This window comes from Amblyomma maculatum, chromosome 3 (assembly GCF_055883805.1).
Source record: "Amblyomma maculatum isolate TAMU_Amacu chromosome 3, ASM5588380v1, whole genome shotgun sequence".
NCBI classification, from domain to species: Eukaryota; Metazoa; Arthropoda; class Arachnida; order Ixodida; family Ixodidae; genus Amblyomma; species Amblyomma maculatum.
The window spans coordinates 200424906-200439384 of NC_139346.1; the positions used below are offsets into that span (position 1 = coordinate 200424906).

The window sequence follows — 14479 nt, forward strand, 5'->3', positions numbered from 1 at the left end:
TTGGCCAGAAATTATGCCGATCAATTTCCCCAGAGCTTTCCACACTGCCATGACGCGAGCATTCACACATTTACTCTTCTTTCAGACACTCAAGAAGCACCAAAGAATCTCAACTTTGACGACTCAAGCGACCTGGACAGTCTAGACAGTGATGCCCGCACAGATTCGTCACCACCTCCAGCTTCTGGTCTCGGGTTTTCTTCTGGTCCCCTTACCAGGCCCCGTTTGGGCCAAGGCACGGGAGCTTTTTCCAATTATGTCAGAGCAAGGGGAGAACCCGATGGCCGCACCGCACCAGCCTCAGACCAGAAGAATAGGGACAGTGACACCTTCACACCTAGTCCCGTTAATCCAGTGAGTGCAGCATACACGAACCTTGTGGGCCTCGTTGGATTCAAGCCATCCAATGCTGCATTGGTGCAGCAAGGGAAGATGAGAGCACTGTACAACAACGACAGTTTACCGCTTGATGACTCTGGGAAGAGGCCCGACAGTTCTTCGTCTGCAAGTTCAGACTGGGATGCCGGTCAGATGACGGTTCGTCGTCAGAATGGAAACACAAGCAGTAGCAGCAGCAGCAGCACTCGCATGGCTGCACCCAGTGAAAATGTGGAAGCAGCACCATCTGCAGTGTCGAGAAAAGCACCATGTTTCGAGTCCCAGAGCAGCGACTCTGACAGAAACGACTTTTCGCTGGACCGGCCGCGTTTTGGAGCTGGCATTTCACGGCCACCTCCACCACCTCTTGCCACACCGAGGACAAGCTTGGGGGGCCAGTCCAAGCAAAGCAGACGTCCGAAGCAGACGACCGCCGAACAGCAGGAGACATGCATCGAGATGAGCACGCTGCTGAGTCCGACCTGCAGCAGCAGCAGTGAGGGTCCTTCGCAGAGAGACCGGAGCATGCGAGACCACATCCTATCCCACCAGATGCGCCACTTCTCACGTGCACCCCCTATTTCGGACGTGTACCATGACCGTAACCTCGGCCTTGGCCTGGCACCATCACTATCCAAAATTCTGGCGGACGATGGCGGGAAGTTGCTCTCGGAGCGCACCGAAGAGAACGGCACGGCAGAGGCAATAAGGCCGAGCTCCCCGCCACCACTAGTATCGAGACGATGTAAGCCGCCTCCGCCACCACCAAAGATTGCTGCAAAGCCGCACAGGCTGCAGAAGGGCCGGATAGGCGACATCATTCGTGGCTCTGTTGGGGAGAGCAACGGCTTTGCTATGGCGTTAGATGTGGAAAAAGCTAACACTTCGGAAGAGCGAAAACCCAGCAGTGAAAGCAGCGATGATGGCTCATCACAAAACAGAGACGCTGTGTCAACAGTGCGGAGAAAACCCAAGTCTATAGGTGCTGATGATAGTTCACAGACTGCAGTGTCAGAATGCTGAATGACATCTGTGTGCGTGTGTGTGTGTGTGTACATGACAAACTAGGTCAAAGCCCTGTGGGTTAACAAAGAAACTGGACACTGTGCCTGTGAAAAGAGCGAACAAAATAGTAAAGAAGCATCACTGGTGATGCCATCATTGCCATACCCTGTTTACAGGTAATGCAAGTTACTATGTTATTATTTATGTGAGTCTGTTCATCTGTATGCATGCAAGGCTAGCTGCCATGAGGCATACTGAATGTAGTGCACTGTGCTGAAAAATCTGCGCTTTTCTTTACACTTTGCGCAGGTACAACTAGGAGCTGTGAATTTTCCGAGGTGCATGCATGTTTTAGTTCATTCCAGAGTTCTGATTTCAATCAAAGATGGTACTGGCTAATTCGTTTTGTAAATGACGGCTGCTGCATGCTTGACCCAAAAACAAAAAGATCTGGGTGGTGGTGTTATCAGAGCTGAAAACAAACAAACAAGGAAACGACGTAACACTGTCTTCGTTTCTTGCTGCGAGTATTCCACGAATCTGTACCAACTTGTCCAGTTTTGTGTCCGGAACCATCTAGTATGCATCACAGTTTTCCTGGCAACATTTCACCATGAGCATAACTTTATGTTGTCTTCGTATTACATACGAGGCTTCTGTTAAGTTCATGATGGTAAAAGTGGTTTTGTGCATTGTTAGTTTTTTCCAGTTTTGCAGCAGCAGCTTTTGCAGTTTTGCAGAAGCAGCGGTGGGAACTGTTTGTGTACAGGCAGATAAAGCACACACAGCGATAGTGATGCCACTGAAGACAGCACTCAGAATCTTCATCTGAAGTTCATCTTTACACATTGTTAAAATTGTTTGTATTGGTTTGCCCAGTCTAGTGCTTGCCAACATTTGCAGAACTCTGATGACGATATACCTTGTCAGGTCTACAACTTTTTTCACAAGTCAATATGGTGCAGGATACAAGCAGAGTTTTCCCTAGCCAGTTTTGTCGCACTTCTGCAATAATTTAGCAAGCACATTGATAGTTAAAGTCACCGAGAAAGTTAACATACCAAATTTTGATCAGCCCATCTTTTATGTGCACTTGATAATGGTTGGACCAAAGTACCATTTTGGATAAGCAGGCTCTTCGAAACGAACAAATTTGAATCGACGCACTCTGCCATATAAGGTCAAAAAAATAACAGGTCAGGCCTGCTCATGATTTCCTCTTGGGAGGTCACGTTCCATCCATTAGGAAAGCAGTTCCTTCTATTAGGCAAAGCATACATTGGACTCCCATTCATGGTGCTTCATGGCAGCAAGTCTTGTACGTTGTTAAGAATGAAATACAAGAGGCCATTAAGCAAGATATGTTTATTTTTATTTCAGAAATCTTTTCGTACTCATTCTTTGTTCTTGCATATATATATATATATTTATACAGCAAACAGGATGAGGCACAGCCTCTTTTAAATAAAAAATGAATTTGTTCAAATACTCTTTGGTGCGCACATTGTTAGGTCATTCTTCCAGTTTTGTATATATATACATATATGTTACATGTAAATTCTTCTTTGGCTTTGTGGATCCTATGTTGTAAATGTGTTTTTCCTCGCACGAGACTTGGTGTGTAAATGTGATACAAAGCGTCGTGTATTAAAAGTATTTGCCATGGCCCTGACTTTTGTGTGTGCATGTTGTTCATGAGACTGGCATATGCCACACGTGACAACACCAAGCTCACAGTTACAATGCGATAGAGAACTTTTTAAAAGGGCGACTCTGCCTTGGCACAGATAACAAGAAGAGCAATGTGAACACCAATGTTGCCTCACATACACACAAAGTAAATAGTGCCATTCTAGCATGCAAATAAATAGCATCACCGGTAAATATCATAATGACTGACTGTTAAGCGAGGCATTTTGCTACAAAAGGTAAAAGCAAACAAGGAAAGGTTCTGGATGAAGTGCCCAGAATAAATTGGGAAAAAGGGGACCATGGCACCTAGACAGAGTGATGGACTTTACTAAAACCATGACCCGTGAGGTCTCTGCACCTGAAACAGTGATGCACACTTTTTGATGTGAAAAAGTTAGTTTGACCAAAATTGGCTACAGCTGACATTTTGTGCATAAATACTTTTCATTTTCGTTTTAAGCTTTAAAGAAGCTTTAAAATGGCAGCAGAATGTTATATTTGTCACGGTGAGAATCTTGTTGGATTTTTTTCTTTTCTTTCTCATCTTCCAACTGATGGGTTCTCTTCGAGATACTCCCTCAGTAGTGTGGGCCGATCTGTCATCACACCGGCGGCGCCCATTGCAAATGCTCGCTCAAAGTCCTCTTTTTCATTAAGCACCCACAGGTAAGTCTGCAAAACAGACACAGTCACTTGTATGCACCACAGCTGCACCTGGCTAGCAAAGCAATGGAAAAGCAAGCACGCTTAAAAAAATTAAATCAACACTTCAGAAATGCCTTTTTTCAACTGAAGACAACATGCAAGCAACTTCAATATCATCTTAAACTTGTTGAGGCTCTATTTGAAAAAATGTGAAGTGTAATTGCACTTGTCTTGTAAGTGGAAGTATGATATATAATACAGTATAATATACAGTATAATATAAAGTATCAGGTGCCCTCTACATGAATTGCATGGAATCGCACTACCCGATTACTTGTAGCTATAAATACATGCATTCACACAACCTTCCATATTAGCATATGTCCACATGTGTTTGGTGGTTGACGCTCCTGTGAACAGGTCTTGTTGAATACCATGAGAAAAACTAGACACTTCCAATTTGTGAACACAAGTTTCATTGATACCAATGCAAGCGGAGCTTGGTAGCTCATTGCTGCAATGCGATGGACCTCTGCTCAATAACATTTAAAGACGCCAACTATGGCTGGCTAACTTGCACCACAGTGGGTGAACTGCACTTTACTATGGGGGGCAACACGGAAGACCTAGACTAAGTTGATGCCAATGCAACTAGTATCTCAAATGTTATAAAAGAAGCCAAGCGGCGGCTGGCTCCAACACAGACTCACCGGAATGCCGCGTTTACGAAGGTGATCTATCACAAACTTCCTCACAACAAGCCTGTTGGAAAAAGAGAAGAAATCCTGCTGATTCTACCATCTTAAAACCAGGAGAGGGAAAAGAAATACAAACAGTAAAGCTTGTTAAGGGTAACAGCCTTGACAACAATGAGCACCTCCTAGCATTTTGTTACCTTCATGATGAAAAACAGTGCACACTAGGACACTAGAACAAAAATCTTCACCAACTAGGCCAAACATCTGCCACGCTACATTTTGTTACCACCACCTGAATAGCAATAATCAATTTGTTATTGACGCATGATGCAACTACTACTGGGTTACCATATAACTAAGGTGTTCAAAGCTCCAGTGAGCGCAATATAAATTTTGTGTTGCCACTCTGCTCAATACTGCTGTGTATCTCTGTGAGGAACATGTGATAAGCATTACGACCAATTCAGGATTATGCACAAAATCCCCTCACTTGCCATAAGGAAATAAAACTGAGCCCAGCTCTTTGCTAGCTAGCTATTGCAGATAATACATACCAGTCTAGCAACCTGAAGAGGAATCGCGATTTGGGATGCTTCAGCTGTTGCATCATTGTGGGATTCCTGCATTGAGGCAAGCGATAAAATTACTGATCACATGTTACATACAAACAGTTACTCTTTTTTCAAATGGTAACTGTTTGGTGATAATAAAGATGTTTATTGTGCAAGGTTGCCACTCGGGTCTCGGGGTGACTAGACCAAGAGCCTACACATGAGGCGAAACACTCCAGAGTCGCATGCAAAAACAAACAGTCACATTAGACCTTCTCTTTCGTTCACCCCCACAGGACCCAGTCATCAAATGTAGTTAATGTGCTAGTGCAGTAGAGTTTGTGGCATACTCTGAATGCGAGGCAGTCCTAAAGGAGATGCTGTGCAGGGGGGAAGGGGGGGCAAACACTGGTTCTGCAGGTTAAGTCAAGTTCCTCGAACGAGGTCCTCAGTTTTAGCACCTCATTTATGATTTGACTGCCCCAATGCTGGCACTTTGTAAAGAAATGAAGTCTAACGAACATCTAACTTAGCATCAAGCAAAAGTGAAGAGCCTGCTAGCCAAGCTCACTGTACAAGAGAATAGGCAGAGGTTGCGAGTTAAGCCCCAAATAGCAGTGTGCTGTTTTCTTTCATTCTGTACCCAAATTAACCGTCCTGACACACTAACAAAAAGAGATCAATCTCCTAATCCTTCCTTGCTTTTGAAGACTACTGTCTTCATTAACATATTTCTCATGGCTTACAGAGTTTAACGTCCCAAAGCAACCCATGCTATGAGGGATGCCATGATAGAGGTCTCCGGATAATTTCAACCACCTGCAGTTCTTTAACGTCTGCTAGCATTACAAAGTACACGAGCAACTTATGTTTCGGCTCATTGAAATGTGGCCACCGCAGACGGGATCGAACCCAATTTGCCCGGCTCAGTAGTTGAGCTCACATACTTTTCAAAAACAACCACTCCTACCCGTTATAACATCTGTCTCTTGCCTTCCATTTGTGTGCTATCGAGGTATACTATAGGGGTACCGTAACAGTGCATCAACTCTCCCAACTGTACTTTTCACCATTACGTCTATTGAAAAATACCCACATAAACAAGATGAGAGGAAGCTTGCCTTTTGGCCACTGACGGCAGCAGAATCTCCAGACAGGACTGCTTCAATGGCACAAATGGCAGCAGTCCAGTGTAAGTCAGCAGCAGGAGGTAGACCACGCACCGTGCCGAAAAGTAGAGCGGCACCCGTGGGTTCTGCAAAGTGCAAGCCAATGAGAAGCATGCCATGTCTTTACATTGTTGCTGACCAAGGTAAATGACAGAACTCCCACGAAAACATGACATGATCTGGGAACGATGCTGGCTTTCGTCTGGTGAATGTAATCCGAAGAGCAAGAACGCAGTGGGCCCTCTACAGTGCAATTAAGCAAGGGGGTGAAGCATCTGCAAATGGCCAGGAAACAATCTGTGCTTGTTACTGCTGTCAATCGGATAGGAGAATGTGTTGCAGACAACGCAAGTGCGGCTTCAGTTCCGTGAAAAGGTAATAAGGTGCTCTTCATACCTCACGCCAAGAAATGCTAGTTAACCCGTTTAGGAAGTGAAGATGTCAATAAATGGCTTTGTACGGTTGTTTTCAAAATTAGACAATTTGGAGACACTTACCCAGAAATATGGTTTTAACCACAAAAAAAAAAAAAAAAAGGGATTATCAATGATGTTTCACTCCAAGTACATAACAGACTTCCTTAAGTGAAATACCTAGCCTGATAATCTTTTTCTGCATAAAAAATTTTGCATATATAATATTTCTCTTAGGATAAAACTTCTAGAATGGCTAATGACTCGAGGAAAAAGGTTTTCCTAAAACTGTATACAAATGTAAGCAACAAGCAGAAAACACAAACCTCCCACAGCAACTTCATGAGCATATCAACTGCACAGGAGACTTCACTAAAAGAAATTCTGAAGATGCATATTATTGTCAGCTGAGACGGGTGTATATTCCCTGAGCTAGCTCAGCCAGTGAGCCTCAATTCAGCCTCCATGTCTCAAGTAGCTGCTTCAGAAGAGATGCATAAACATTTTGAATGCACCGACAACAGCCTATGTCTTGTGTGTGCATTATATTATATTGAGTAACACACACATCCTCACAATAAGCTCATTCTGTATGCACCAATAGTACTCTGGATGCTCTCTTATCTTCTGCTTTCTGGCCAGCTTTCTGGGCCAGGGCAGATTTAGGGGCCCATTTGGAGGAATTGTGGGGGATGGTGTGGTCCCATTTTAACCCAGTATTTCTTTTGCCCACCTCCCTCTCCCAAAGAAGGACCTCGGCATAGTCTTCCTATGTAAATGTTCTTACTAGGGAGGGAATGAGAAAGGGGGCAATCATTCTCTAATGCCCCCCTTCCATCCCATAAATCCACCCCTGTTTACGTATCTCTCTCACCTGCCAAAAGATCAGCTCAAAAACAGACAATGCTTAGCAAACAGGAAAGCATTGGCCCGGCTTCTGACCCAGGAGAGCAGAAATATATATGTGCTGAAAATATGCCAACTATTAAGTTCCAGTAGCAAACAATTAAGTGTTGCAACGAAAGGCCCCTTTCACACATAAAACTGAGAATTTCTGAATTGGCGCCAGAATAAGACGTGTACCCAGGTCATGCATTACCTGGCGAACAGCCTACCCAAGCATTTGCAAGTCACTTTGTAGTTTTAACCACATATCCAAAAAAGTGCATTACATAAAAGTTAGCAAAAAATGAAACAAATATGCTTGGGAAGTGCACGTTTGAGCACGTTCCCAACCTGCAGCCAGGGGGGTTATGTAACCTTCTTGGCCAATGAGAGCCAACAGTCCTGTCAGAGACAAGTGTTTCACAAGCAATATGAGCTTAAATGCTCAGCAACTCACCAGCTTGTAACATTTTGTAGCAACGCTGTGATGGAAGCTTCCCCATACAGTGATGTCCTCCCTGTTGAACTCTTTGATGAGCTCATGAACCTGAAGAAATGTAGCAAGATTACAAAATCAGGAACCATTTCTGCCTTGTAGAGACATCACTAGCACCTTATCAACTTGAACTGTTGGCAGAAACACATGACTAGCCTTGGAATCCTGATTTGTTTACTTCGGTTTATGGGGGTTTAACGTCCCAAAGAGGCTCAGGCAATGAGAGACGCTCCTGGTTTGTGTGCACTACTATGCTCTAAATCGAAACTACCAGTTCATCCATTACTACTGTGATGATAAGAGAAAACAGCCTGCATCCAAAGTAAATTGAAACAGTGGCACCTAATTTTCCGCAGAAAAAAAAAATTATGGGTGACACCTAAGTTTTGTTCTCAGGATATGACATGACTGTTCCTATCTGCAGCTCTCCTTTTTGGTTTGGTTTATGGGGTTAACATCCTAAAGTGACTCAGGCTATGAGAGACGCCGTGGTGGAGGCGCTCAGGAAACTGACCACCTGAGGTTCTTCTACATGCACCAACATCGCACAGCACACGAGCGCCTTGCTTTTCGCCTTTATCGAAAAGCAACCACCACGGTTAGGATTTCATCCCGCATCCTTCGGTTCGACAGTCGAGCGCCCTAACCACTGCATCACAGCGGCGGGGTGTTCCCCTTGTGGATGATTGCTCTCGTACAGGGAAGTTGCTATTCGCTTAATCAGCAAATCTTAAATGGAACCTCCATTATCTCCCATAAACTTGTTGGAGTACAATTTTAAGCTACTGTTTGAAAGACTACCCAATATAGATATGAAGCCTCGCTTTAGCCAAGCCATATGAATGTGTCTGCATGGCCTATGGGTACCTCTCTGACTCTAGATACAAGGGCCCTAGAAGGTTGACTCTTATTCCACCCTGCCCCCTCAAACCTGCTACTCAAGTTGTCAGCTCCTCCCAACTTTGTCGCATTGCGTGGACTTTGTGATGTCACATAACTCGCCAACAAATCAGTGCCTGGTCATATGTGACCTCCCAGCTACGACTTGCCAGAGCCATCCCTGTGAGTTTTCGCTCAAAAGACATAAACAGAAGAATTTTGGGAGACTACTGTTTAGCTCGGCCGAATATGTAACCTGGACCCAAGGACCCCTGGCCGCCGTCTAGGTGGATAGGCTGGTGCCTATCCTGTATCAGCTGGATATTAAAGTTTTACCACTACACAATGCCAATGCTGATGCCAATGCTGATGCCAATGCTGATGCCAATGCTGATGCCAATGCTGGCACCCAATTTCCTGCAGAATGAGCCTTTAACACTATCACATTAAAGCTTTTACTTCTGCAAAAGCCACACAAATTCCACGTGAGTGCAACTAACGTCACATTTTGCAGCACTGTTTTTTTTTTTTTTTTTTTCCAATTAATATCAGCCAAGTAGAGTAAACCCTGATGATATGCTCCCAGTTCCTACAATTTCAGGATTCATAGGCTCCATATTGGGAGCAATAACAATGTCCCACAGAGTTGCACTGTTTTTCAGTCAGTGCAAGAGGTTCCTGAACAACATCGCTTCCTAGAAAATCCTGAACAACATGGCTTCCTAAAAAATCTGCCCATAAATTCACTAAATTTTGACCATCATGACATGATGAGCACCCAAAAAAAAATGTGCTATTGTATGAGCTGGCCTAGATTAGGAGGATGCAACATGAATGCTGTTAGCACAGTAGTACATAGCAGTGCACAGTTGCAAGAGGGCAAAGAATTAAAAAACCGATTGGTGACAACAAATAAGGAATATTGGTCACATCCAATACTGCTGCCATAAGACTTGGTGTGTTGCAAAGTTTGTTAGCCACTGAGAACAATGAACAGTTGATTTCCGCGTCGCCTTCAGCAGCGAAGCAGGCCACGCGAGAACCACCTCAAGCCTCTGGTTGCGGAAGCTGGCTTCACTGCATGACACCTGATGCACATAATGTTGGCTTCCCTACACTACAGCAGTGTCAAGATAAAAAAGCATGCTGGACTGAAGGACACTTTCAAACAGACCCAATGTTTGCTTCGTAATGTGGTTTTACAGCGTTAATGCAGCCAGAAGTCACCAAGGGCTGCGCAGCTTACCCAACTCAACAAGCGAAAAGTGATAGTTTAAGAGCTGTTAGAAGAAGCACCCCCTGCAGAAGCAAAACGTGCAGTTTGATATATCAAATGTCCCCTGAACAGGAGTTCGATGAACACGAAGATCGCTACTATAGTTTTGCATAGAATTTTCAAGGAAATATTCTGACAGTTCGATATAAACAATCAGTCGATGTATCTGAGCTTGACGTATGCAGAATCAACTGAATCCACGTTCTCTAGTATTGCTCTTTTTTTTTCCATTCATGTTTATTACAAGCACATAAATAGCGGTTTTGCTCTAAACTCTGCAGCAATAAACCCTACCCAGTTACGGGTGTGCAGAACTGTCAATTATTGTGGAAAAGAGCAGCTCACCTTCTGCACAAGCTTGTCATTGTTGGTTTTGATATCAATGTTGACAGGCACACTTGGGAAGAGGGTGAAAATGTCACTGAGCAGCGGAATTTTGCGATCCTCACACACCGGACCTGGCGTGCCTGAAAGAGCAACCAGCCACAGCATTACACTTTTCAGTTTCACTGCTCACTTGGTTCTCTAGGCCATGAGTAAATGTGATGACAGCCTTGTTTTCTCTTTTTGTATGCGCTCGCGCGGGTTCCATTTCGTCTAATGCCATCAAAGTATAGTGCTGAAAAGGTGTTCATGTCTTTCTGATCTGTAATTCATTCTTCTGAAGCTTTCTTTTCTTTTTTTTTCTTTCGTGTATGTGACTAGGACTTGTATTTTTATGTGTGCTCTGTACTTTAGTGTTTGTAACCCCCCCCCCCCCCTTACTGTAATGCCGGATGGCGCTGTGGGTACCAGATAAATAAATAAATAAATAATAACAATTTCAACTGCCATCACTTTCTCGGGCATCAAGTTTGTCTCGCTCCACTCTATGCGCAGAAGCAAAGGATCAGGGAAATTACCTTTTACAAAACAATTCCACTGCAGCACATTCGCTCCAAGGCTTAAATTCTCAGTTTCTAGTTACTGAATGTGAATACTATCCCGTTCTGTTATATAAGTTCTGTTAATGGTTGAACTGTCTAACCATTAGACCATTGATCTAGTTTGCCACTGGTACGTAGACATGCAGCTCATAGTATAGCTTTAGTGTGCTGGAATCCAGTCACTCAATCTTACTCGCTTGCTCAAGAAGCTTGCTAAAATAGTTAAGTCCAATCACACTGCCCACTTATATAAGCTAAAATTATTAGGTTAACAGCTAGTCATTTTTGGATGGGTAAGAATAAAACGAAAATGATGCCTCGGCCGGTATTATACGACTACATGCCTATTCTGTTCCTTTTCCTTTTACTCAAAATAACTGTCACATTATAATGACATTATAAAGAATAATTTTCAGCAAGTTTGTATCAATGCTAGCACGTAATTCTCCCAAAGCTGACTTATCAGCTACACACAGCCTTCTATCTAGAGTGGCTCAGTGGACAATACAAAAAGAAGGTCAGCGGCACCAGAGCCTGCCTTCCCAACAGGAAGTTCTGCAGCACATCCTGTTTTGAGCACATTTTCCATCCTTTTTGTGCAGTGTAGAGACTCAGTGCATTTATGTGCATTTTTTTTTTTCCTTACTTGTGGCAATGGCACCTGAGCGACTGAACATATCTAGGTAGAACAAGAGGAAGAAGATGGCTAAACGGTATGAAAGGGCACTGAACAAGGGTAGAGGGGGGAAGCCTCAGTTCGCAGGTTGAGCCAACGTTTCGACAAGTAGACTTGTCTTCGTCTGGGCCCAGACGAAGATAAATCCACTAGTCGAAAGGTTGGCTCGACCTGCGAACTGAGGTTTCCCCCCCTCTACCTTTGTTCAGTGCTCTTTCATACCGTGAACATATGCAGGTTGTTTATCTCTTTTTTCCAGTCTAGCACCTTAAGAAGAAAATTTGTACAAAACAGTACATATTCAGTAACACAAGTAGATACAATACTATCATGATGTAAAACAGAGAGCAAAACCAAGACAACAGACAAGTGAAGAAACACACCACAAGCGCTTCACTTGTCCATAGTCTTGGTTTCACGCTCTCTTTTACATCATGAAAGAATACAGACTTGCCAAATTTTCACCCCTGTCAATACTATCCTATCATGCTCAAAGCACAAAGTGAAAAACATACCATTGCAGAAATCAACGTGTAAGCTTGGCTTCAAGAGTGGTAACTCCTGGAAAATACAGAAATTGGTGCTCTTTTAAAATATTACAAATTTTTATGCTAGCAGTTAAAGGCCACAAATGACACAAAGCAAAGATGATTATTATTTTGTGAGGTGCTAATGTAAAGATCAGAGCAAGTGCTATCACAATGCAAAATGTGTTTAAACGATGTGGCATAGCTAAGAGCTCCAACTAATGACAGGTTAGATGAAATAAGTGTGCATGTTACCGTGTGCACACTCGAGAGCAGCCTATAAAATAAAAATGAAACAACTCACTCAAACCAAAACGTAGAGTTGTTCCCAACAAGTCAATTAATACATACACATATGCTCCAACCTTTTCACGAACAATCTATATTGCAAGACACAAAGATTATATCAACTTTAAAATTAGGCACCTATATAGTGCTTAGCTAGCACATAGTGACTACAGAAACAGGCTTACATATTTTGTATCATGTGTACTATGTTTGAGCATGTTGTAGCAGATTGATATGTCATGAGCTCATTGTTCTATAATGTCTCTACTGCAGCCACAACTACAAATGTGTATCTTGCACCTGATTTCACCGCAAAGTGCTCATCTTTATTGTTGTCACAAATACTAACCAACTGCACCACAGCATTCACAATCAACCAAGAATATTACTCTGGAACATTTCAAACTTGGTAGCAACTGGTACAGGGGAACCGTGTTAAATTGCACTCAAGAACTTCTTGCTTATTCAAACTGGCACTATGGATGCATCAACATTAGGCATATTAAAAATTTCCCCCTAATGTGAACTGCACATTATGTAAACAAAGTTTTTGTCCCTTTCAAGTTATGAGGAAACAAACTAGTAAGCGGAGGTCCAGAAAACAGTGCATTTTTCACAGTACCAGCCCCAGGAAACCGCGCTTCAGCGATAAAAGGTTGCTCACATCATAGTTGAGCTCAGATATGCTTTTGTCCACGCCGGCACAGCGCAGCAGACCCGAATCGTGGCAGACGACCACTTTCCCGTCCTTTGTCAGTTGCACGTCCAGCTCGATGAGCTCTGTGCCAACCTTCAGGGCACTGCCGAGAGAAGCCAAATTATAGCCCGCCTAACTGGCCGATTAACCTTGCATACTAATTATACTCACTGCTTGAAAGCTGATATTGTGTTCTCCAAGTTTTCCGCTGATCCTAGAGGGAAAAAAAAAAAAAAAAAAAAAAGGACACCCATTAAAGGTACAGAGAGAAACAAGTAAGCAAACAACATAATTGTACCCCGGGGTCGAATCATAAACGAAAGCGGAACTCACCGCCTCGATGACTGATATGTCGACAGGGAAACTTGAGCTGCTTTCTTCGATGCAGGAGGTGCGGATATTTGAACAATATCACCGACGTTACTATGTACCCGCCCAGGAGAGTCACTGCTAACATATCTGCGGAGAAAAACAACGCAAAGAGCTCGCACATAGTTACTTTGGTCGTGTGAGGGAGGATATTCTACTCCACTCAGCCAGCTTACAGTAGCCATGCGCTTCTATATATTAAAAAAAAAAAAAAAGACCGCGTGAAAGCAATGGCAATCTAACGCGTTATCATCTAATCTTTTCGCATATCGCTCATCGAGCGTAGATGCATGGAGTAATATTAGAGAATGAATTACGATATATTACCCGGCATGTTTCCAGAGTACCTGGACTTGCTTAAGGGAAGCAGCCCAGCAGCAGCGTCGAAAAAACTCGGCAGGTACGAAGACATTATTACGAGGCGAGGGAAGTGTTTACGGCGGCTTGTTGAATCAGCTGGTTTGACAGTCCAGTCATCGGCGTCGCGGGAGCGGGGGCACGGCGTTTCAATTGCCAGGCCCGATGGGCGAAATCCGTTTTCACGGCGATTTCTGCAGCGTAAAGCAATTCATGCGGCGCCGCCGCATGGATGGTAGGCGAGGGAGAAAGCAGCGAGCACACGCAATTTCTATGGAGCGAATAAGAATACGCGGAGCGTAATAAACCAAACGTCGAACGGATGATGCGCCTTCACGCTTCGCATCCTGTAGTTTTTACCTTGGCTTCACCGCACGGCTCGACGCGTGCCTATCTTTACCTATTTGACGTGCTGCAATTATTCTCCAACTACCTGTGCTGCGCATTATATTAATAATGCGATAATTAAGCCTTTAAGCAAATTCTGATTATTATTATCTAAAACTACACGAACAAATATTCATGCGCATTTACCTGGATTCCAACGACGAT

At 43.6% G+C, this 14479-nt stretch overlaps 2 protein-coding genes across 2 annotated transcripts in view; one reads left to right on the forward strand and one right to left on the reverse strand.

Annotated features, from left to right (window-relative positions):
* LOC146197409 (tetratricopeptide repeat protein 28) overlaps positions 1-2650 on the forward strand; it is a 111867-nt gene extending 109217 nt beyond the window's left edge. Inside the window, exon 27 of the mRNA XM_084599221.1 lies at positions 86-2650. Within this exon, the coding sequence (XP_084455347.1) occupies positions 86-1401 (1316 nt within the window). The 3' untranslated portion in view covers positions 1402-2650. The remainder of the gene's footprint in view (positions 1-85) is intronic.
* A 91-nt stretch (positions 2651-2741) lies between these two features.
* LOC146197410 (lysophospholipase D GDPD1-like) lies at positions 2742-14312 on the reverse strand. Its single transcript, XM_084599223.1, has 11 exons — positions 13898-14312; positions 13535-13660; positions 13373-13415; positions 13169-13304; positions 12205-12250; positions 10433-10554; positions 7894-7983; positions 6091-6224; positions 4973-5038; positions 4431-4482; positions 2742-3747 (listed from the first exon to the last, which is right to left on the reverse strand). The coding sequence occupies exons 1-11, from the start codon at positions 13980-13982 to the stop codon at positions 3616-3618; spliced, it is 1032 nt and encodes a 343-aa protein (XP_084455349.1). The 5' UTR covers positions 13983-14312; the 3' UTR covers positions 2742-3615.
* Between the last annotated feature and the right edge of the window lie 167 nt (positions 14313-14479).

Coding starts and splice junctions, on each gene's coding strand:
- LOC146197410 (XM_084599223.1), bottom strand. CDS start 13,982: ATGTCTTCGTACCTGCCGAGTTTTTTCGACGCTGCTGCTGGGCTGCTT. Junction 10,555..12,204: donor ACACGTTGATTTCTGCAATG/GTATGTTTTTCA, acceptor TTGCTCTTTCAG/GCACGCCAGGTCCGGTGTGT. Junction 6,225..7,893: donor CTACAAAATGTTACAAGCTG/GTGAGTTGCTGA, acceptor TGCACTTTGCAG/AACCCACGGGTGCCGCTCTA.